At 44.8% G+C, this 22775-nt stretch overlaps 1 protein-coding gene across 2 annotated transcripts in view; it reads right to left on the bottom strand.

Moving 5' to 3' along the window:
• The window catches only part of DNAAF9 (dynein axonemal assembly factor 9), a 137918-nt gene that overhangs the window by 75004 nt on the left and 40139 nt on the right, over positions 1 to 22775 (bottom strand). For both annotated transcript variants that reach the window (XM_054724371.1, XM_054724372.1), the window contains exons 8-11: positions 16677 to 16775; positions 5081 to 5136; positions 2971 to 3106; positions 1164 to 1245 (exon numbers count right to left, since the gene is read on the bottom strand). In XM_054724371.1, coding sequence (XP_054580346.1) covers positions 1164 to 1245; positions 2971 to 3106; positions 5081 to 5136; positions 16677 to 16775 — 373 coding nt within the window. The remainder of the gene's footprint in view (positions 1 to 1163; positions 1246 to 2970; positions 3107 to 5080; positions 5137 to 16676; positions 16776 to 22775) is intronic.

Below are 22775 nucleotides of genomic sequence, written 5' to 3'. Positions count from 1 at the left end.
GACCGCCCATTTAGGCCTGATCCCACCGGTGGAATTGTTTAAAAAATAATCCATTTTCTTTGGGTGGTCAGACATCCCTCAAGGGGGTCCCAGTTTGGAGAGGGTGCAGACTGGTCTGAGGGACCCCACCTCCCATGCACGAATTTCGTGCACCAGGCCTCTAGTAATAATATAAAATGATATGAAAAAATAGCAAATAAAGTTCCAAACATATAATAGAGAACTGAAATTCCACAATATATGTCACAATATATATTTATATACTGTATATGAAGCCCCTAGAACCATAAGAAATACAAAAAATTCACTGTTAATAACTCATCCTTGAATTGCTTCCCTTAAAAATCAAATTGCCCCCCTGTGGGGCATGTGCCCCACATTGGGAACCACTGTTCTAGAGATTCTTCTCATTGTCCTTTTGTTTTGTTTTTTTAAAAATATATTTTATTGATTTTTTACAGAAAGGAAGGGAGAGGGACAGAGATTTAGAAACATGAATGAGAGGGAAACATCGATCAGCTGCCTCCTGCACACCTCCTACTGGGGATGTGCCCGCAACTAAGGTACATGCCCTTGACTGGAATCGAACCTGGGACCTCTCAGTCCACAGGCCAATGCTCTATCCACTGAGCCAAACTGGTCAGGGCCTCATTGTCTCTTTGGATGTCTACAGCTTCTGGTTACCCCAGCAAGATGAGCAGCCCTACTCAGCTTTCTGGATGGACCCACAACATGGAGCCCTTGCTCCTGTCAATGTTCTTAGTTCCTGGGTATCTTTCCTCCATGGCCTTTTTTCACTTTCCTCATAAAAAGAGCTGGGCGGGCACCTGGCTGAGTCATCTAAACTCCCAATGCAGCCCACACCTCCTGTTACCTCCAACTAGGACTTACTCATCTTTGCCTTCCCTCTGACACTGAGCACCTGGTCTTACACATGGTTAGACCTAATATATGTTGAGCCAATAGTTTTTTCTCCTGAAATACATACTGCGAGAAATGTGTCAAGCACATCAACCCTCCAATTGCAATCAGAGAGGGAGTTTGGAGGGCTACAAATTGGGCATCATGAGCTTCTAAGCAAAGCAGTAAATCATGAGTCCACCTCTGGTTCATGGGAGGAACTATTCATTAAGTTGATGAGAAGACGACTTATAGGGACTTACCCAAGTAAGGAACATGAGTAGCTCCAAAAAAGTATGTTCTTGAACAAGCAAGGGGTCCCTTTGGTGAGACGCACTGTACCACCTGGATGTCAGAAAAAAGTAAAAGTAAAAAAGGAGTAGGGATTTAGGTGTGTATGACTAGAGAAACAAAGAGTGTATTAGTCAATGGAAATCATTTTTATTTGATCAACAGCTGATTTATTATTTTTTTAAAGGCATAGGGTAAAAGATCACCTTTAAAAGTTGTTTTTCCAAAGGTACCTTGTGTGTGTGTGTGTGGTTTTTTTTTAACCTTAGCTATATTGTGAGGTGGCTATTGGGTACTCAGTCAGCCCGCAATGCTAGTGAATTCACAACTTAGAAAAAAAAAGAAGAAAAAATGGCCAGATATGGCATATCAGGTAGCAGGAACTGAGGTAAACAGGCTTTAATGTAAGGATTTATGTTGATCTGACAGGGAGTTGGGTTGTTGTGTTTAATGTTTTCTGTAGCTGCAGTTGCCAGGGGCTTTAAATTCCTCTAGTATAATTGTATTTTTCTTGCCTGTTGTCTTTGGGTTTCCATAAGAACTCCTCCTTAGACAGTGTGCACCCTCCCTTTACAAAGCAGCAAGATCCTGAGACCATGCCCATTCATGTAGCCCTATATCCCCTACTGGCTTGGAGACATATCTGGAGTCTCAGTCCAGAGGTAATTGGGTCTCATGTTCTCCAAACTCCAATTTAAAAATAATAGTGCCTACTTCCAAGCTTTCTTGATTGTCAAAAACATTCTGAAAATACTTAAAATTCCATTACAATAGCACAGATTTATAATCATTAGAGTCTCATATTTCAGTCTGCTTCCCTTAAAAGAATGTAGCTGACAATATACCATCAAAGGCAAGAATCTGCTCCCTGACACTCTCAATAAAAGGACTGTGATCCTCAAGGTTTATGCCCTGAAATGTAACAGTTAAGACATATACTTGGGCTTGGAATGACTGGGTATTTTCAAGGAAATTTAAAATTTTTATTCTATTGATGATACTATTCTTACAATTTAAAGAGTTGGGTTTGTGAAAGTATTTTTAACCTTTTTGCTTCAAATATTTAACAATTAAATATGATGCTTTCAAATAATAACTAGTACTTATATAAAAACTAGAGGCCCAGTACACAAATTCGTGCATGGGTGGGGTCCATCCAACCCGGCCCCAATTGGAGCGGATCGGGGCCAGGCCTGTTGGGAGGAGGAGACGGTGGGAGGTTGGCCAACAGCCTGGGGAGGGACCGTGGGAGGTTGGCCTGCCAGCCCCACCCCCGACTGGTGTGTGTGGGGGCAACTGGGGGTGGAGCTGGCTAGGGGGAGGGCTGTGGGCCGATAGGGGTGGTGGGGCCCATCGGGGGTGGGGTTTGCTGGGGGGAGGGGCCACAGGCATTTGGCCAGCTGCCCCTGCCCATGATCCGGGTGGGGAGGCCAATTTGGGGTGGGGCCAATCGAGGGGAGGGGCTGCAGGAGGTTGGCTGGCTGGCCCCACCCCCTATTGGGGTGGAGGGGCAATCAGGGGCAGGGCCGGCCTGGGGGGAGGGGCTGCGGGAGTTGGCTGGCTGGCCCCACCCCCAGATCGGGCCCATTCACTGGCCGCAGTGGCATCATAGTGACCAGTCATTCTGGTTGTTACAGCATCTGGTGGCTGGCTTTTTATATATATAGATAGTTTCAAATCACTTCTTTTCACTTCAACTTCACATTCAAGGTTAAATCAACACACTCACATAAAATGTTCCTTTTATCCAATTAAGCACCAGGCAGTCAAGCCACTCACCATGTGTTTGGCAAAGCTCCCACTGGGACCAGTGTTGCGTACCAGGTGCCCTTCAGAGGGGAAGTTAAAGCTGCCAGCGTTCAGGTTTTCTCGTGTGGAGTGATTTCCAAAGAGAACAAATGGTTGTCTATTAGGGCTAAAGTGGCAAATTAAAAACATGTGATTAGAAAAGAGACTCCTGGCTTGGGCACATTCCCAGTGAGTAAATTCTCAGGCTTTTCTAAGTGGCATCATGCAGTCTCAGCAAAGCGGTCAGTTACCATCCACCTAATGCTCCTTGCTGGTTGGGAAGGGATGCCAGATGTCACAGACTCCTCCTACTGACACATTCGAATTAGTCATTTAGGGACATAACTAAGCCCAAGGCAGGTTTTTATTTTCTGCTTGTTCTACTTTCCCTTTAAAAAAATATTTTTATTGATTTCAGAGAGGAAAGGAGAGAGAGAGATAGAAACATCAATGATGAGAGAGAATCATTGATCGCTGCCTCCTGTCTGCTCCCTACTAGGGATTGAGCCCACAACCTGGGCATGTGCCCTTGACCGGAATCAAACCCAGGACCCTTCAGTCCGCAGGCCGCCGCTCTATCCACTGAGTCAAACCAGCCAGGGCTGTAATTATATATTTCTTTGTGAGGTTGCTTGTCTAATGTCTTCTTTCTCCACCACACGATAAATTCTATGAGGGCAGAGACCATGTCTGTTTTACTTTTTAACCATGTATCTCTTACTTATTATTCATATCTCAATAAATATTCAATGACTAAAGGATATTTTTTAAACATAGTTCTGCTATGGGCCAAATGTGTGTGTTCCCATAAATTCACATGTTAAAATTCTCACCTGAAAAGTGATGGTATTAGGAGGTAGGACCCAGGGGAGGTAATTAGCTCTTAAGAATGGATCCCTCATTAAAGGGATTATAGAAGAGGCTCTTATAAAAGAGGTACCAGAGAGATACCTAGCCTTTTCTACCATGTGAGGTTATAGATAAACAATAGCCATCTATGAGAAAGTGGGCCCTCACCAGACACTGAATCTGCCAGCACCATGATCAAAGACGTCCCAGCCTCTGAACTGTGAGAAATACATGTGTTTTTGTTTGTGTATAAGCCACCCAGTTTAAGGTATTTTTGTCATAACAACTAAAACAGATTGAGAGTTTCCTCTATCCTCTAAGCTTTCCTTAAATTGTTCTTAGTATATATCATGTGGAAAATTCTTTTCATTTCTTTTCATTACTCTTAAAAATACTTCCTTAAGCTTCAGGCAAACAGGGACTCTTAAAAGTAAACATGACTGATTTTTCTTCTGAAGCTTAATTCAAGCTAAGTGACACTTTGGGTAGAAAAAGATGACTGAATCCCAGCCAGGGTAATTTGTCTCACTATCAGATGGGATTGGAATTGGGGAAGAAAAGAGAGGAAAGATCTATTCTTATTTATCCATCCGAGGAACTATCCCCTCCTGATTATTGTGACAAGAGTAGTGCTGAAGGAAACACATCAAAGAAAACAAATGCATTTGTATCCTCACAGCTCCCATGTCTTCCTGGAGCAGGACTTTTATGACTGGATGATCCCTCTTATTCCCCACAAGCCAATGCCCAGCCCTTGCACATTCTGCTTCCTCTAGCTTTCCTGGGCTGGGATGGAATAAAAAATTCCTTTCTTTAGGTTTCAGCAAGCTACAATGTTCTAAAAGCTAGTTCACAATACAACTATATTTTAAAAAATACTGCCAGGCTGGTGTGGCTCAGTGGTTGAGCGTTGACCCAAGAACCAAGAGGTCAGGGTTCAATTCCCAGTCAGGGCACATGCCCAGGTTATGGGCTCGATCCCCAGTAGAGGGCATGCAGGAGGCAGCCAATTGATGTTATTGATATTTCTCTCTCTCTCTCCATCTCTCCCTTCTTCTCTGAAATCATTTTAAAAAATACAAAAGCAGTGAAACAATTTTACAGAGCATGGATTTCTGACCCTGTGATGACTAAAGTCAACCCATATTTTCATAATTCTAGCTTCTAGACTCAGATGCTCCTCCACCTCCACCCTCCTTTGTCAACCCCATTTTTTCTATTACCATTCACCTCTCTTTCCCAAGAACCTTACCTGTTTTCAGTTATATGGCTAGAGATCATTCCATGACTGAAATAACTTCTGAATGGCTAAAAAAGAAGCCAATATTGTACATATTAAGGTCATAATCTTATAAAATAATCACAAAACCTCTCATGTATATTTGTATGTACTAGTATGTATAAATATATATACACATAATTTGTGTGTGGGGGGGGTGTGGAAAGAGATGTATGTTTTCAGATTATCATAAGAACATGGAAGGACATATGTGGTAGATAGTAAAATGAATTTTGGGGACAGGTAGCAATAAAAAAATAAGCAAAGGAAAAATGATAAGAGGCTGAAAAAGAAAAGGAAAGAAAAAGAAAGGTAAATAAAAGAAATTCTTGTCCATTTTATAGTTTTTAAACGACTGAAAGGAAATTGGAACAACCACTATCTATGGTCCAAGTTATAATCACAGGGGAATCATTCTTTTTATTAAAAAATTTTCCCTGTATTGTCAATAAAAGAATATATGTTAATTCTAATGAACTGAAAATCAGCAATGAGGAAGAATCCAAGGAACTTAAGAAGTACACTGACAGATGCTGTGCATAGTGCTAGGTTTAACACTAATCAAAAATTGATATGTGGGCTCAAAAATTTAATCTCTTTAACTAACATCTATTGCCCTACCTCCTCCCCGAATATATAACTAATATATGTTTATTTTAGAATACAATAAAAACCACGTAAATCTCTAAGAACTGTTAACATTCTGGTACATTTTCTTCAAATCTTTTTTCTATGGTACATCCATATAATATATGATTGTACCAAAGTTTATTAAATAGTCTTTTATTCTTGGAAATTTACATTGCTACTAACTCATCTATACTAATAAAAGGGTAATATGCTAATTAGACCAGGTCAACTGGACATCTTCCGGACGTCTGACTTCCTTCCAGACAAAGCCACAGTGGTGGGTGCCGAGGCAGAGGCAGTTAGGAGTGATCAGGCCAGCAGGGGAGCAAGCAGTTAGGGGTGAGATCAGGCTGGTGCGGGGGAGCAAGCAGTTAGGGGGTGATTAGGCCGGAGGGGAGGGCAGTTGGGGGCGATCAGGCCAGCAGGGGAGGGCAATTGGGGTTGATCAGGCAGGCAGGCAGGTGAGTGGTTAGGAGCCAGTGGTCCCAGATTATGAGAGGGATGTCCGACTGCCGGTTTAGGCCCTGTGGGATCAGGCCTAAACCGGCAGTTGGACATCCCCCGAGGGGTCCCAGATTGGAGAGGGTGCAGGCCATGCTGAGGAACTCCTCCCTCCCCTGTGAATGAATTTCGTGCACTGGGCCTCTAGTATAATAAATAATACTGTCAGAACTTGGCAGAAATTTTATCTGCATTTCTGATTATTTCCTTAATGCAGATCAGGAAATTCAATTATAGGGTAAAATGCAAAAACTATATTGCCAAATTGTTTTTCAAAGAAGTTTTATCAATGTACAGCTCCACTTATAATATATGACTATGTCTATTTCAGGGTATCACCATAAACACTGTCCATTAAATGTCCACTTAAAAATATATTTGTCAAGTTGATAAATGAAAAATGGTACCTCTGTTGTTTTATTTTACATTTCTTTGATTTTTAATGAAGTAGGATATTTCAGATATGTTCAATGGACATTTGGATTTCCCTTTGGTAATTTACTGTTATTTACATCCTGTAGATGTTTATCAATTGGAGTTTTGGTATTTGTCTTACTTACTTGTAAAGCCTATTTATATATTAAAATAATAATAGCTTAAAATGTACTGAGGATTTACTATCTGGACTGTGATAGGCATTTAAATGTATTATCTCAAATAATTCTCATTAACAACCTATGCGGTTCATTCTATCATTATTCCCTCTCTAGAGATGAGTTGGCTAAGACACAAAAGTTAATTAAGTTGTCCCAGGTCACAGAGTTAGTGTGAACTGAATAACTGGAATTCTAACTAAGTAGGCACTTGGGGAAAAAAAGGTAAAATTAGATCCACACACATACAAAAATTTTAAAAATTAAACCATACAATTCCCAAATAGGTGAATTCCTATTTAAACTTAGATGAAAGCCTTTACTTATACAATGATTCAAAGTCCAGAGGGAGTATAAGAAAATATTAATAAATTTACATAAAAATAAAAAAGTGTGCATGACCAAAAAAAAAAAAAAGAAATTGATGAACACTGAGGAAGTATCTGAAAGATATGCCACAGACAAAAAGTTAATAACCTAAACATATAAAGGACTCTATAAAAGTAAGGGACAAAAGACCTAAAACCTATGCTCTACATTTTAGTTAATATTGTAAAATGTTAAAATGGGAAAAAGACATGAAAATAAAATATAAAATGGCCTTCAAACAAAATGCAAATTAAAATAATATCAAGATGCCCTGGTGGCTCAGTTGGTTAGAGCATAATCCCAATAAGCCAAGGTTGAGGGTTCGAACCCCAGTTGGGGAACATAAAAAGAAACAACCAGCCTTGCTGGTTTGGCTCAGTGGATAGAACATCGGCATGTGGATTGAAGGGCCCTAGGTTTGACTCCAGTCAGGGGCACATGCCCAGGTTGCGGGCTCAATCCCTAGTGGGGGGCATGTGGGAGGCAGCCAATCAATGATTCTCTCTATCATTGATGTTTCTATTTCTCCCTCTCCCTTCCTCTCTAAAATCAATAAAAAAGAAACAACCAATGAATGCATAAATATATGGAACAACAAATCGATGTCTCTCTCTCTCCTCTCCTTCTTTCTCTCTCTAAAATTAATAAAATAATACCAAGATACCATTTCTTATCTATGAGACTGTCAACAATTAAAAAGTATAACAACACATTCTATTGGTGAGACTGTGGTGGAAAAGGCACTTGCGTGTATTGCTGGTGGGCATGTAAACTGGTACAATCCTTCTGAAGGGAAATTTGGCAATATCTAACACAACTATACATATGCACTTACCTTTTGACCCAGCAATCCCATTACTAGGTATACAAATCTTCAACAATATTAAAATACATAAGCACAGTTATTTACTATGCTACTTTTTACAAGAACAAAATATCGAAAACAATGTAAATGTCCATATATGAGACTGGTTGAATAAATTAAGATAAATCCACACAGTGGATTACTACAAGTTATAACAAAGAATGAGGAAAATCTCAATGAACTGACCTGGAGAGAGTTCCAGGATATATTGTTAAGTGAAAAAAGCAAAGTGGATATTGACTACATATACTAGGTGTACCGGTTAATAATGGCAGATTTTGTAATCAAAGAAAACATTATAATTTCAAGAGAAATATCAAAAGTGCTTTATTCAAAGTAATGTCCATCACTAGCTACACATTTCCTCCATCTTTCAGGTGATTTGTGGCTACTGTCCCAATAGAACTTTTCTTGTTTTGAGGCAAACCATTCAGAAGCCCAATTTTCCACTTATTCGTATGTTTTGAAGTGCTGCTCAGAAAGTGTGTGTGCCATCAATCGGAACAAGTGGGAATCTGAAGGAGCAAGGTCTGGTGAATACAGCAGGTGGGTTAATACTTCCCAGGCAAGATCTTTTAACATGTCTTTAACTGGTTTTGAAGTGTGTGATGGTTCAACATCATGAAGCAAAATTACTTTGCCGTGTCTTCTGGCACATTCTGGCTGTTTCACGATCAAAGCGTGGTTCAAATTGATTATTTGTTGTTGGTAACGGTTTCACCTGGCTTTTTGTTGTTTTTTTAAAAAAATATATTTTATTGATTTTTTACAGAGAGGAAGAGAGAGGGATAGAGAGTTAGAAACATCGATCAGCTGCCTCTTGCACACCTCCTACTGGGGATGTGCCTGCAACCAAGGTACATGCCCTTGACCGGAATAGAACCTGGGACCCTTGAGTCCGCAGGCCGACGCTCTATCCACTGAGCCAAACCGGTTTTGGATCACCTGGTTTAGAAGCTCTTAATACACCACCCCTTCCTAATCCCACCAAACACAGAGCATTGTCTTCTTTCCGAAGCAATTTGGCCTTGCAGTTGATGTTGATGGTTGACCTGATCAACCCATGATTTTGTGCATTTGGGGTTCTCAAAATAAATCCACTTTTCATCGCCAGTCACAATTTGCTGCAAATAAGACTTTCTTTCGTGCCATTGAAGCAACATTTTACTGATGACTTCAGTTTTCCATTTGTCTTTCATTCAGTTAATGTGGCACCCATTTTCCTTCCTTTAAAATCTTTCCCATTGCTTGTTAACGATCTGAAATTGATTGCTGAGCAACGTTTAATCTTTCTGCAAGTTGTTTTTGAGTTTGACACGCATCTTCATCCAATGATGCTTGTAATTGTTGGTCTTCAAACTTTTTCAGTTGACCTGAACATTCTTTGTCTTTCACATAAAAATCATCACTTTTAAAGCATTTAAACCAGCGTTCACAAGTATCTTGAGATGGAGCATGTTCACCATAAGCTTCCCGAAGTATTCAGCAGCACTTTTCTTCAAAATAAAGTAATGAATTAAAACTTCCCGCAAATGCTCTTTTTTTGGGCACGAAATTCGACATTTTTAAACGTAAAAATATCTATGATGTTAACACCTTCAGCAAATTGGACATATGAAATTTTGAAGCTTGCTGTCAATACAACAAAATAGCATACATATCAAATCGTATATATATCAACATACGTATAACTCCATCTATTGAAAAAAATCCGCCTTATTAACTGATACAATCCGCATTATTAACTGGTACACCTAGTATACTACCCCTCAATAAAAGAAAGAAGAGAGAGGAGAAACCAAGATGGCGGCATAGGTTAAACACCTAACCTGCAGCCGGGCACAACAATTTCAAAAATACAACTAGAGGTCAGAACGGACATCGTCCAGAACCACAGGAGAGCTAGCAGACTGAAATGCCCACAGCTGGGGGGAAGGAGAAGGCCACGGGGACAGTCGGGGAAGCCATAAAAGCCTGAGGTATGGAGAAACAGGCGGAGACACGAGCACACGCGCCTGCGGGGAGGATGGAACCGGAGAGGAGGGGGCGGCTGATGACCTGGCCGGAGTTCACTGGCAGGAAGGAGATAAAGGCTCCGGAGTGCGCTGAGCACCGGCTCCGATTGCACTGAACCCCATTCCGGGCGAAACCCTGGGAAACTCACTCACTTTCGCAACTCCGCTGCCCCCGCAGGCTGCCCGGCCCGGGACGCTGGGGACGCCGCCGCAGCGGCGGCGCCCGGAGCCCGGCGGCCTCCCAGCACCTGTCCCCGCCGCGCAGCCCCCGCGCGCCTGGTGCCGCGGGCCGCGCGCCCCGCACACCGGACGGAGGCCCGGGCGCCCTCTCCGTGCACCTCCCGGCGGCGCTAGACTTCAGTAGAGTTGACTGAATTCAAGGGATTAAGAAGTATAAATTGGGGGGACGCCGCGGCGGCGACGTCCGGAACACGGCGATGGCAGTGCCTGGAGCTCGGCGGCCGGCCAGCGCCCGTCCCAGCCGCGTGGCCCTCGCGCGCCTGGTTTCGCAGGACGCGCGCACCGCGCACCGGACGGAGGCCCGGGCGCCCTTTCCGTGCACCTCCCGGCGGCGCTAGACTTCAGTAAAGTTGACTGAAATGAAGGGATTAAGAAGTACAAATTGAGAAGTTTGAAAAAGATGGCGGCGGAGGTTAAAGGCTGTTCTGTTGCCTCGCACCCAGCGAAATCGGAGGGGATGAGGTGTGGAGGTGCGTGGGTCTGGCTGGTGGCGGGGGAAAGGGGCTTTTGTTCCAAACCTAAGGGAGATTAGCTCTCCATCACCCTGAAACCCATCTTCTGGCGAACCCCGGGAAACCCAGATGCCTGCGGGGAGAGGCGGGACTCTTGCAGAGGTGCGCCCAGCAATCAGTGTTTGCTGCGCTGGAGTGCGGAACGAGGGGACTTAGATACATGGAAGGCAGAAGGACCAGACTCACAGCCATAGAGGCTCACCGCACCATGGCCTGTTGGCGCCCTGAGACCCCGCCCCGCTCTAGGACCCGCCCCGCACGTCTTGAAGACCTGCCCCGCAAGTCTTGCAGGCACACCTGCGCCCCAAGCAACGGCTTATGCATGTGGGTGGACTGCCCTCTGGCAGCGGACCAGATGATCTGCTGTTCTAGTCGGACTGCTCCAGGGCCACTCAGACAGGAGGAAGAAACTACAGTTTTTGCTGTAATCCTTGCTGAGTGCCTAAGGCAGTAGCTGATCTACACCCCATTGGAGACCCAGAAACGAGGGCATCTAGTGGTCTGTGGGAGATGACACCAGATTTCAACCACGTGCATAAGGGACACATTCAACGGGAATATTCAGTGAGCGCCAAAGCTTTGCTGCACCAAGACCCGGCCCATAAACGTGTCTCCTGCACAGCAACTCTTCCTTTATAGACAAAGAGAGCCCCCCCAGTGACACCAACAACAATCAAGACTTAACTATACAAAGGAGGACCAAGATGGAGGCATAGGGCGGAAGCCTGATTGTTGCCTACCACAACAACTTTGAGACTACGACAAGAGAGCAGAGCAGACACCATCCAAGACCACCATAGGGCTGGCTGAGTAGATGCTCTACAACTAGAATAAAAGAGGGGGATGTGGGATGATGCTGATGCCGGTGACCCAAAGACCACACTTTAAGAACTACAGCTCAGGCGACACAAAAGAACTATGGCTCAGGCGATACAACAGCGGCCTGGAACGTGCTCGGCGCAGTTCCCCCGGCAGTCTCCGGCTGAGGGGACGGCTCCACTGGCAGCCAAGCACAGACAGACGAGCCCCTATGAGACATGGGGTGGGAGACTCCGCGCTTGCTGACCTCTGAGTCTGTCAAGAATCTCAACGCCCCGGAAGCGGCCAGGTGCGCATGCTCGGCGACCGGCCACCGATGCAGACCCAAGGGCCGACACAGCGATGCCAGACTGGCCCACCGCCATGCACCGGGTGCACCGGAGCTTCGCCGAGCCGCCGCCCGACGAGTTCTGCAGCAGCCATACTGGAGCTCCGGAAGGATGGCCAGGGGAATTGCTGAGGGGGGATTGACCGGCAGGAATTGGGATCGGGAAGACGGGGCCCCGCTGAGACCCGGGTGCGGGCGGGGTTGCGCGCCTCTGGGCTCGGGTGTGGTCACACGCCTCTGGGTATAAGTGAGGCCTCACGTCCCTGGGTCTAGGTGAGGCCACATGCCCCTGGGTCCAGGTGAGGCCGGACTCCGGGTCCGGGTGAGGCCAAGTGCCCCTGGACCCGGATGACGCTGGATCCCGTGCCCGGGTGAGGCCAAGCGCCCCTGGGTCTGGGAGAGCCCACACACCCCTGGGTCCAGGCGAGACCATGTGTCCCTGGATCCGGGTGAGGCCGCGTGCACCTAGGCCCGGGTGAGCCCAAGTGGCCCTGGGTCGGGGAGAGGCCAAGCGTCCCTGGATCCGGGTGAGACCATGTGTCCCTGGATCCGGGTGAGGCCTCGGGCACCTAGGCCCGGGTGAGGCCACGTGCCCCTGGGTCTGGGAGAGGCCAAGCGTCCCTGGGTCCGGGCGAGACCATGCGTCCCTGGATCCGAATGAGGCCTCGTGCACCTAGGCCCGGGTGAGCCCAAGTGGCCCTGGGTCTGGGAGAGGCCAAGCATCCCTGGGTCCGGGTGAGACCATGTGTCCCAGGATCCGGGTGAGGCCTCGTGCACCTAGGCCCGGGTGAGCCCAAGTGGCCCTGGGTCTGGGAGAGGCCAAGCGTCCCTGGGTCCGGGTGAGACCATGCATTCCTGGATCCGGATGAGGCCTCGTGCACCTAGGCCCGGGTGAGCCCAAGTGGCCCTGGGTCTGGGAAAGGCCAAGCGTCCCTGGGTCCGGGTGAGACCATGTGTCCCTGGATCCGGATGAGGCCTTGTGCACCTAGGCCCGGGTGAGCCCAAGTGGCCCTGGGTCTGGGAGAGGCCAAGCGTCCCTGGGTCCGGGTGAGACCATGTGTCCCAGGATCTGGGTGAAGCCTCGTGCACCTAGGCCCGGGTGAGCCCAAGTGGCCCTGGGTCGGGGAGAGGCCAAGCGTCCCTGGGTCCGGGTGAGACCATGTGTCCCAGGATCCGGGTGAGGCCTCGTGCACCTAGGCCCGGGTGAGCCCAAGTGGCCCTGGGTCTGGGAGAGGCCAAGCATCCCTGGGTCCGGGTGAGACCATGTGTCCCAGGATCCGGGTGAGGCCTCGTGCACCTAGGCCCGGGTGAGCCCAAGTGGCCCTGGGTCTGGGAGAGGCCAAGCGTCCCTGGGTCCGGGTGAGACCATGTGTCCCTGGATCCGGGTGAGGCCTCGTGCACCTAGGCCCGGGTGAGCCCAAGTGGCCCTGGGTCGGGGAGAGGCCAAGCGTCCCTGGGTCCGGGTGAGACCATGTGTCCCTGGATCCGGGTGAGGCCTCGTGCACCTAGGCCTGGGTGAGCCCAAGTGGCCCTGGGTCTGGGAGAGGCCAAGCGTCCCTGGGTCCGGGTGAGACCATGCGTCCCAGGATCCGGGTGAGGCCTCGTGCACCTAGGCCCGGGTGAGCCCAAGTGGCCCTGGGTCTGGGAGAGGCCAAGCGTCCCTGGGTCCGGGTGAGACCATGCGTCCCTGGATCCGGATGAGGCCTCGTGCACCTAGGCCCGGGTGAGCCCAAGTGGCCCTGGGTCTGGGAGTGGCCAAACGTTCCTGGGTCTGGGTGAGACCAGGTGTCCCTGGATCCGGGTGAGGCCTTGTGCAACTAAGCCCGGGTGAGGCCACGTGCCCCTGGGTCTGGGAGAGGCCAAGCGTCCCTGGGTACGGGTGAAGCCAGATCCTGGGTCCGGGTGAGGCCGTGCGCCCCTGGATCCATCCGGGTGAGGCTGGGTCCCAGGCCCGGGTGAGACCACACGCCCCTTGGGTATGGGTGAGGCCACGTGCCCCTTAGTCCGGGTGACACCGTGCCCCTGGGTTCGGCCGAGACCAAACCAGAGGGAGTCGGACCTCCATTACCACCATTTGTCCACCATCCAGAGCTGAGGGGTCAGTGCTGACATGTACACATAAGGAACTACTGGACATCGAAATTGGGTCTCAAAAGAACTGTTGGTCCAGGGGGAAGCTCGCTACAGATTGATTCATTTGCCTGTCAGCATAAATATTATTGCTCGTCTCACATTCAGTTCTTATTAGTATATATCTAGTGACATTTGATCTCATTCATCTAGAGGAAATGATGAACAACATAGACTGAGGAACAAGAACAGAACCAGAATCAAGGAGGCATCGATCGGACTATCGGGCCTCAGAGGGAGGATAGGGGAGGGTAGGGGGAGGGTGGGGGGGAGGGGGAGAGTTCAACCAAAGGACCTGTATGCATGCATATAAGCCTATCCAACAGTTAAGTTCAACAGGGGATTGGGGCATGCGTGGGGAGAGGGGTGGGATGGGAATGGGGGGATGAGGACAAATATGTGACACCTTAATCAATAAAGAAATTAAAAAAAAAATAAAATAAAATAAAAAAAGAAAAAGAAAAGAAAAAAAAAACAAAAAAAAAAAAACAAATTCCACCATTAGTCTGAGTCATTAAAAATGTATTTTTTAATAAAAAAAAAAAATAAAATAAAAGAAAGAAGAGAAAATACACATGGCCCACCCAGTGTGGCTCAGTGTTTGAGCATTGACCTATGAACCAGGAGGTCAGGGTTTGGTTCCTGGTCAGGGCACATGCCTGGGTTGTGGGCTTGATCCCCAGTAGGGGGCATGCAGGAGGCACCTGATCAATGATTCTCATCATTGATGTTTCTCCCCCCCCCTCTGAAATCAATAAACATATATTAAAAAAAAGAAAATACACATGTATCTGATCATTTGCACAAGATACAGAAAAGATAGACCAGAAACTGAAGAGATTTGTTACCAATTGGTAGTAAAGTGAATGGAAAAAGAGTGAAAAGGGAGGAATGAGAACAAGTTAGTAAAAAGCAGAGAGAGACATATCATTGAGTAGACCTTTTTGAATATCATTCACTCTTAGAACCAATAATAAGAGAAGAAAAAATAATATAAAAAACTGAAAAGTGCATCAGTGACAGATGGGACAACTTCAAGTGGCCTAATATAGAGGTATTTGAGTCTCTAAAAGAAAGGAGGACAGAAAAAATTTTTCCAAACTTGATGAAAACTATAAATCCACAGATCCAAGAAGCTCAACAAAATCTAAGTGCAAGAAATATGGAGAAAATTACAGCAAGGCACATCATAATCAAATTATTAAAAAACCAGTAATAAAAGAGAAAATCTTAAAAGCTACCAGAGGAAAAATAATTCATCTGTTATGTACCAAAAGAACAAAGATAAAGATAAAAGACTTCTCATTAGAAACAATGCAAGTGAGAAAAACAGTGGACATCTTTCAGGGGCTGAAAAGGAAAAAACTGTCAACCTAGAATTCTACAAATGAGAAAAACATCTTTCAAAAATGAAGGTGAAATAAAGATTTTTGTTCAGACATACAAAAGCTGGAAAAATTACTCATCAGAAGATTCACATCACAAAAAAATTTGAAGGACATCCTTTGGGGAGAAGTAAATCAGACCAAAGGGAAACCTGGGTCTACATAAAGGAATAAAGAGCACTGGGAAGAGTAACTACATGGGTAACTAGGTAAGATTTTACAATTATTTAAATCTTTTTTTGTTTTTGTTAATCCTCACCTGAGGATATTTTTCCATTTATTTATTTATTTATTTTTTTAGAGAGAGTGGAGTATGTGTGTGTCTGTGTGTGTGGGGGGGGTGCGGGGGAGGAGAAACAACTATGTGAGAGAAACACATCGATTGGTTGTCTCCCACACAAGTCCTGACAGGAGCTGGGGATCAAACCTGCAACCCAGGTATGTGCCATTGCCCGAGAATCGAACTTGCAACCCTTTGGTACTTGGGCACACTGGCCAGGGCTAAATCTTTTAAATAATTATTTTAAAAGAGTAAAAAGTAAGTATTTAAGCAAAAATAACAGCAATATATTGTGAGTTTTCAACATGATGTAAACTCAAAATGCATGACAACAAAGATCAACTCTGGATAAAGCACAGGAAAACTGAGGGCCTACAGTGCAAGTCTGCCGTAGGCTCAAGTGCAATCTCAAGATTGCTCTTCTGTTCCTTCCTGTTGACTAGATTTTGGGATAGTCCTGTGGCTTGGTCCTTAATTTAGATACTTCAGTCTACTCACAGAGTGAGTCTTAGCCAGAACCTAGTAACGTCACTACTGTTTACCAAGAAAGGAAGCTTGGTGTTACTTTGAGGTTCAACTGACAAAGGTATACTACTCACTGGTAGAGAATTAATCCTAGGCTTATTAGTTAATGCCTAATAGAATTCCTAGCTGACAGAGGCACCACCACACTAAAAAATGAGTAGACTTATAGAAAAGCACAGAAACTCCCCCAACTTTTTATATAGGGGTTGGCATGGGGTTAAAAACTTCCTTATGGCATGAGACAAAGCTTAAGAAAATGATAATCAAAACAAATTAGCATTGGTAGTGTTGTATTCTGGGAAAAAAATTAAGTAAAGATAAAAACAACAAATAAATCAACCAATTTCTTCTTTCCCTTAGATCCTTCCCATACATACCTCAACCGCCTGAGATTCAGAAAGTTCCAGCAGGAAAGGAATTTCCGTGTCAAAATTAGCGAAGAAGCTAGTCCACTGATGTTCAAAAGCCATCAAATCCTAGGGAAAAAATAAAAAGATAATGCATTTAGTTATTTAAAGAAGGTACTTTAGAAAATCTGAATCATGAAGCTGCATTTGATCTCAAATACTAGACCAATTAAATATGTTGTTTTTAAGAGGTGGTAGCAAACCACTGATACATGGTATCACTTGAATGGACCTCAAAAAATGCCAAGTGAAATAAGCCAGATATAAAAGGCCACCTGGCATATGGTCCATTTATATGAAATACCCACAAAAGGCAAATCTATAGAGGTAGGAAGTAGATTGTGGTTTGCATGGGCTGGAAGTGGGAATGAACACTATGGAACTTTTTGGGTTGATGAAAATGTTCTAAAATTTAATACTGGTAATGGATGCAGAACTTTGTACATTTACTAAAAATTATTGAATTGTACACATAAAAAGGGTGAATTTTTTGGTATAAAAATTATACTCTGTTTTTTAAAGGATAGTAATGGCCTCCAAGTGCCTTACTTTATTTTTTTATTTTATTTTCTATTAACTTATTTTTTATTGATTTTGAATTTTGAGAGAGAGAGAGAGAGAGAGAGAGAGAGAGAGAGATATCAATTTGTTGTTCCACTTATACATTGTTTGGTTGATTCTTGTATGTGCCCTGACTGGAGATTGAACCTGCAACCTTGGCGAATTAGGAAGAGACTCTAACCAACTGAGCTATCTGACCAAGGCTCATTAACGTAGCTTTTATTGTTTATTTTATTTTTAGTTATATAAAATATCACAGATTCCTTTCATTCAAACAAGTTCACTAAAAGTATGTACGTATACACATACATACATATATATAGACATATGTGTACATATCTATGCTTTAAATGTAAAGTTACTGTGGGATGTGAATTGGTGGGGAAATACTACTTTATTTCAATTTAGAGTTTAACCAATTCAGAACTAGTTGATTGTAGATTGAAATTCTAGGTTCAATTGAAGTTTCTGCTACTCAATATTCTTTAAAATTTTTAATTTATTTTTTATTTTTCAATTACAGTTGTCATATAATATCATATTAGTTTCTGATGCACACCCCAGTGATTAGACATTATATAACTTACTAAGTAATCAATTCAATTAAGTCCTGTACCCATATGACACCATACATAATTATTAGAATACTAGAGGCCTATTGCATGACATTCGTGCACAGGGCGGGGGGGTGTCCCTCAGCCTGGCCTGTGCCCTCTCACAGTCTGGGACCCCTCGGGGGATGTCTGACTGCTGTGGAGGCAGGAGAGACTCCTGCCATTGCCCCTGTGTTCACCAGCCGTGAGCCCAGCTTCTGGCTGAGTGGCATTCCTCCTGTTGGAGCACACTGACCACCAGGGCCAGCTCCTGCATTGAGCATCTGCCCCCTGGTGGTCAGTACACATCATAGCGACTGGTTGTTCCACTATTTGGTTGATTTGCATATTAGGGTCTTATTATATAGGATTATTGACTATAGTATTCCCTGTACTTTATAGCTCCATGACTATTCTGTAACTACCAATTTGCACTTCTTAATTCCTTCAATTTTTTCACCCATGCCCCCAACCCCCATTCCATCTGGCAGCCATCAAATGTTCTTTGTATCTATGAGTCTGTTTCTATTCTGCTTGTTCATTTATTTTGTTTTTAGATTCAATTGTTGATAGATATATATCTATTGCCATTTTATTGTTCTTATCTTTTATCTTTTTTTTCTTCTCCTTCTTAAAGCAAACCCTTTAACATTTCATGAAATACAGGTTTGATGGTAATGAACTCCTTTAGGTTTTTCTTGTCTGGGAAGCTTTTCATAAGTCCTTTGATTCTAAATGATAGCTTTGCTGGGTAGAGTAATCTTGGTTGTAGGTCCTTGATTTCCATCACTTTGAATATTTCTTGACACTCCCTTCTGGCTTGCAACGTTTCTGTTGAGAAATCAGCTGACAGTCTTAACCTTTTGCACTCGGATGTCCAGTGTGACTTGACACGGTTAGCATTAGAATAAAGGAATCGAGAAAAAAAGCAAGCGAGTGCAAAGGGTTAAGGAGCTCCCTTGTAGGTAGCTAACTGCTTTGCTCTTGCTGCTTCCAAGATTCTCTCTTTTTAAAAAATAATTTTAAAAAATGTTATTTATTGACTTAGAGAAAGAGGGAGAAGGGGAGGGGAAGAGACAGAGACAGAGAAAGAGAAAGAGAGAGAGAGAGAGAGAGAGAGAGAGAGAGAGAGAAACACTGAGTTGTTTCATTTATTTATGCATTCATGCTTCTTATGTGTGTCCTGACTAGGGATCAAACCCACAACCTTGGCACATCAGGACAATGCTCCAACCACCTGAGCTACCTGGCTGGGGCTGAATTCCCTTTGTGTTTAACCTTTTTTGCATTTTAATTGTGTGTTGGTGTGGGCCCCTTTGGGTTCATCTTCTATGGGACTCTCTGCACTGCCTGGACTTGTATGTTTATTTCCTTCACCACGTTAGAAAAGTTTTCTGTCATTATTTTTTATAATAGGTTTTCAATTTCTTGCTTTCTTCTCCTTCCAGCACCCTCATGATGCAAATATTGGTACACTTGAAGTTGTCCCATAGGCTCCTTACACTATTAAATTTTTTTTTTTCTGTTCTGATTAGGTGGGTCCTTCCTTCCTTCCTTCCTTCCTTCCTTCTTTCTTTCTTTCTTTCTTTCTTTTTCTTTCCTTTCTTTTCTTTCTTCTTTTCTTCCTTACATTTCAAGTCACTGTTTTATTTCTTGGCTTCATCTACTCTGTTGATTCCCTATAAATTATTCATTTCAGTTAGTGTACCCTTCATTTCTTACTGGTTCTGTGTGTTTTTTTGCTGTTGTTTTTTTTTTATGGTTTCCATGACCTTTTTTTATGCTGTTGAAGCTCTAAGTTCATTTATTCTTTCCCTAAGTCACTAAAATTCTTATAACCTGTGTTTTGAACTCTGAATCCAATAGATTTCTTGTCTCCATTTTGTTTAGCTCTTTTTTCTGGAGTTTTGCTCTGTTCTTTCATTTGGAACACATTTCTTTGTTTCCTAATTTTGGGGGCCTCCCTGTGTTTTTTTCTATGTATTTTCTATGTATTCTAGGTAGATCTGCCACATTTCCTGCACTTGGTAGAGTGACCCAATGTAGTAAGACCTGTAGGGTTCAATGGCACAGCCTCCAGGTTCACCCAAGCTGGACACTCCAGGTGTGCCCCCTGCCCCAACCTCATGTGGGCCATGAATACCCTCCTCCTATTGTATTTGAGCCTTGGTTGCTGTTGGCACATCAATGGCAGTAATTTATCCCAAGGTCTATCAGCTGTAAGGATTGGCTGCGATGCAGGGCCCCACCCCATGAAGCAGGACTTACTTCAGTGGGGGCTCTGGTACCCAATGAGTGTCCTCCTTAAGTGTGTCCTTTATGGAAATGGGTGGGTGGTGCTTCAACATGGTCTGAAGCTGTCTATCAGGTGTACTGGCTCTGGGGCCTCTAGAGCAGCGGTTGAAGTCTGGAAGGTTGATGACTGCTGCTCTGAAAGACGCAGGCCAAGGTCAGCCTGCTTGTATTCTGCCTAGGGTCACCCGGCATAACCTACAAAGCAATCTGCAGATGGCTGCTACTTGTGCAGGGCTTGGAGGTGCCTAGGAGAGGCCAAGCTTCAAACCAAGGCCAATTGCTGCTACTGCCAGGCCTGAGGCCACTTAGCTAGTGGTACAGGACACATTAAAGCCAGATGCTGCTTGTTTGAGAGATTTTATGAAAGTCTGAAGCATGAACCAAGAGGCCATTCATATGCAAAAGCCACTGGAAGCAGCATGGGTGGGCCTGCAAGTTGTTGGGGTGGGGTCTCAGGGAATCATGACAGGCTGACCAGTATAAGCCAGGTTGGTGGAGACTCAGGTATGGCACCTGCCTGCTGGCTCTGTGGGGGGATGGCTTAGAAAAGGAACAATGGCCTCTGCCAGCACTTCTGGTGTAGAGAAAGCTTCCCCTCCACTTGCCCTGATGCCAGACAGTTCAGTTCCTCCCCATATGTCCCTGGTGCCTTTCAAGCTGCTGCCCCAGCGCTGGAACTCATAAAGAATGAATTGGAATAAATCTGTGAGGGCCCTTTAATAGGAACTGTCTGGGACTCCAGCAGCCCTCTGTCTCACTCAGCCACAATACCTGCTGGTCTTCTGGTTTTGATAGCCAGAACTTATGGGGACTCCTCTTCCTGGCACAGGAACCCTGGGCAGGAAGGCCAGGTATTCCTTGCTCTTCAGGTGGAACCACTACAGTGGAGATATCCTTCCCAATATTTATCCACTTCACGTGGGTGTGGGACCAGCCTGTTCTTCATCTCCACCCCTCCTACCAGTCTCAATGTGGCTTCTTCTTCAAATCCTTAGTTGTAGGACTTCCATTCAGCTAAATTTCAGGTGGTTCTGAATGATGGTTATTCTGCAGTTTAGCTGTAATTTTAATGTGGTTGTGGGAGGATGTGAGTATTGCATTTTCCAAGTGCCTTACTTTAGCAACCCTTGTTGGAGAGAGGGAGTTGTTTATTTAGTTAGTTAATTCTCACTCGAGGATATTTTTCCATTGAGTTTTACAGAGAGTGGAAGGGTCAGGGAGAGACAAAGAGAGAGAAACATCAATGTGATAGAGAGAAATAGACTGGTTGCCTCCCACATGTGCCTGGACTGGGATCAGGGATCGAGCCTGCAATGGAGGTGTGTGCCCTTGACTGGAATCAAACCTGGGACCCTTCAACCCACGGGCTGACTCTCTATCCACTGTGCCAACCCAGCTAGGTTGAGGGAGCTATTTATGAGGCATCTACAGGATGGTACAACATCTAGTGCCAAAAGGGTCATAACAAAGGTTCAAGGACAAATTAGTTGACTTTAGTTAGAAGTTCAGTGGGTCTTGAGGTGGCCAGTAGCCCAGAGGTCTCTCCTCCCTCACAACCTCCTTTTAGTGGTCGCAGGAGTATAAATAACTCTGCACTTCCCAGTTGACTCTCCTCTATGTGCAGCCTGCCTTCCTCTATGATCCCAGCTGCCTTTCAGTCTCCTCTCTAATCTCATTTCTGTTCCCAACCACTACACATTGCTTTATGCTTCTGGCTATTCTTTAAGGCACCATTAGTTAACCAAAAAACAGCAGTGGTGACTTGCTTAAGATACAACATCTTTGTACTTATTTTGAAGTTGCTGATAATTTGTACTCAAATTGGACAGTTGTCTTCACTGTCCATCTCACAGTGTAAGTGTATGTAAACTGGGCATTCAGCCCAATGCCTTGCTCACAGGAGGCATTCTGTTTGCTGTACAAAAACTGGCTGGACAGATCTATGCTCTCATCCATTCTTCTCTTCCATGTGAGAATACACAACTACTCAGAACTGTAGACTCTGTATTAGGTATGTACTGACTGTACTTCTGATCTTAGGCATAAAGCACAAGGGACTTTTACTAGGAATATTTAATGTAAACATCATTCTCAAGTGGCTTCACTACTTACTGCTCAGATGATCTACATTTTATTTAGATGTGTGTATTCATGTATACACATATATGTATACTAGAGGACCGTTGCATGAAGATTTGTGCAATAGGCATTCCTTCCCCTGGCTGCCAGCACCCGGGACCCAGGCCTTCACTCCGGCCGCAGCGGAGAAGCCAAGCCTCTTCAGTCTTCACTCTGCACCTGTGTATGCAAATTAACCCACCATCTTTATTGGGTTAATTTGCATACTCACCCCTGATTGGCTGGTGGGCGTCACGGTGGTATGGTCTATTTGCATCTTTCTCTTTTATTAGTATAGACTAGTAGCCCATTTGCAGGAAGAATCCTGCAAGTTGCCGCTGCGGCCGCCATTGTGGCCACTGCGCCTGCACCCAAGCGCCACTGCCGCCTGCCGCCTGCCCCACTCCACCCCGCCCCGCCCAGGCTTTCCCTCTGGCAGCCATCTTGCTTTCCGCTTTTCCTCCCTCTTCTTTCTAAGTTGTCTTCAGTCTTCACTCCTCCC

Source organism: Eptesicus fuscus, chromosome 12 (genome assembly GCF_027574615.1).
Source record: "Eptesicus fuscus isolate TK198812 chromosome 12, DD_ASM_mEF_20220401, whole genome shotgun sequence".
Taxonomy (NCBI): Eukaryota; Metazoa; Chordata; class Mammalia; order Chiroptera; family Vespertilionidae; genus Eptesicus; species Eptesicus fuscus.
This window is presented reverse-complemented; position numbering and strand designations above follow the sequence as displayed.